The following is a 2,013-nucleotide window of genomic DNA, read 5'->3' as shown; positions in this document are numbered from 1 at the left end:
TCCTCTAAGTGAGTCTAGAAACGCTCTTTGGTTTGGAAATCCAAGCGGAAGACGCAAAAAAAATAAGAAAATAAAATGGATCTGGGGGTGATAAAGCATCTGTATGGATGTGCCAGCGACGGTAAAAGATGAAATGGAAATAAACCAGAGTGAAAATTCCCCAGTTTGGAAATTAGAAGCAAAATGGGCGAGGAGGGACCGTGGGATATTAAATGAGCGCTGTGCCATGGGGCTCGCGAGCATCAAGAGAAGGTTCAGCTCCTCGTTGCATCGAGCTGCGCCTTGACTGACTGATGGATTTCGACCGGTTTTCATTTCCCCCTTTTGCTGGTTGTTTTGGGTTTTTTTTGTTGGTGGTTTTTTTTTCCCCCCCCGAGCGCTGAGACAGATAGCGCTGGAAGTTTTAATAACGTTAATTATCTCCGAGCCCGGCGATAAACACACAGCCGGAGTTATTATGCTGCCAGCCTTGGGATGTTTTCCAAAGCAGAGCTTTGGGGCATTTCACCCGCGTTTATTTGCTCCAAAGCTCCACCAAGCTCGTGGATAGGAACAAAATTGAGGCCAGGGCACAAAGACCAGCCGTTAACGAGATGTAGAACGAGGAGGATTTCGTCAGAGGGGGGTCACTGCCACCCAGGGCTGGCTGAAAACCCGGAGGTTGTTGCGTAATCTGCGGCTGAGCGGAGGGTGGGGGGATAAAACCGGCTCTACGGCGGGGCAGAGCTCAGGAAAAGCTCAACCGAGACGTGAATCCTCCCTAGGAGGATGCTCTTGTCCTAAAAGAGAAAAAAAAACCCCAAAAATAAAAAAATCTGGGAAATATCAGCTCACGTCCCCCTCAGTCCGGCTCAGGGACGTGAAAAATGTCGGAGAATCTCTCCAGGAGGAGATTGGGGGGTTAAGATTGAGGATTTGGGCGTTGGAGCTCTTTGTCGTTCCCTGCTGGAAGGGAAAAGGTTCGCTCGGACTCGAGGGGTGAATAAAACAGGAGATGAATTTCCCCGAGGGTCTCCTGCGCCTTTGAGAAACACCTAGCCCAGAGCCTGGCCCTTTTTCAGCCGATACCACCGCAGGACGCTGCCCGACGTCTTTATTCTAACAAAGATTAATTCAGTTAAAACACTGCAGCGTGAGAAAGCATAAAATAACTTTATTAAATAAATACAAGACTTAATTTTAAAACATCTTTGGCTGGCTTGATGACCTCGGGCTCGAAAACAATCGTTGCCCGGGCGGATAACTGGAGATCCAGCAAGAAAACAGCGGCTCTGGCGCGTGTTGATGCCGTATTTCTCCTCCAGCAGAGTTCGGAGTGACCGTGTGGGGCGGTTAAGCAATCTCGGAGTTAGATATTAACTGGAAGTCTGAGATTTGCGCTGAGGGATTTTTTTTTTTTTTGGTAGGAGGGCGCCTCGCTTTGCTCCGTGAATTTTAACACCCGTTAAGCGGCGCAGGTTGAGGAGCGGCCGGAGGTTAAATTCGGTGAAGTTTTGGGCAGCTCAGCGGGGGGAATTCCCAAAGGCTGGGTACTTCCCGGCTTTCCGATTCCCCTGATCCATGGAAAAGGGGGGATCCTACCAAACTGGAATTCCCAATAAACCATCTGACACGGTGGTTTTAGCCCTGACAAAAATTCTGTCCTAAAAATATGTACGGCAGCTTGGGGAAAAAACGGTTTTACCCCCCGAAAAAAAGGGGGCGGAAAAATGAAGAGGAAAAGCCCTGCTGCTTCGGGCTCTGCGTCAGGAAGCGTGGGAAAGGCTACAGCGGGGCAAACTCGCCTGAATTTTATTTATTAATCCATCTTCAGAGCGAGCCCCCCTTAATTTGAGGTTCCTCAGCTGGGGTAGCGCTTGGCACAAAGCAATAATGGCAGCAGGAGAAATTTTTTTGCAGAGATCGAGGCTCAGCGTCTCCAGGCGCTGCAGGGTCGTTAGAGAATCCAACCCCGCGTTCGTTAGGGAGGGAGCGTCGCTGATCTCTAGGAATCGCAACCGTTTCATGTAGCGG

At 49.7% G+C, this 2,013-nt stretch overlaps 1 protein-coding gene across 1 annotated transcript in view; it reads right to left on the bottom strand.

Annotated features, from left to right (window-relative positions):
• Nucleotides 1–1,897: 1,897 nt before the first annotated feature.
• The window catches only part of LOC104466434 (F-box/LRR-repeat protein 12-like), a gene marked incomplete at both ends in the record, with an annotated part of 347 nt that continues 231 nt past the window's right edge, over nucleotides 1,898–2,013 (bottom strand). Inside the window, one exon of the mRNA XM_010079836.1 lies at nucleotides 1,898–2,013. Within this exon, the coding sequence (XP_010078138.1) occupies nucleotides 1,898–2,013 (116 nt within the window).

This window comes from Pterocles gutturalis, unplaced genomic scaffold, assembly GCF_000699245.1.
Source record: "Pterocles gutturalis isolate BGI_N339 unplaced genomic scaffold, ASM69924v1 scaffold29034, whole genome shotgun sequence".
Classification (NCBI taxonomy): Eukaryota; Metazoa; Chordata; class Aves; order Pterocliformes; family Pteroclidae; genus Pterocles; species Pterocles gutturalis.
Note: the sequence above shows the minus strand (reverse complement) of the source record. Positions and strands in the feature narration are given on the sequence as shown.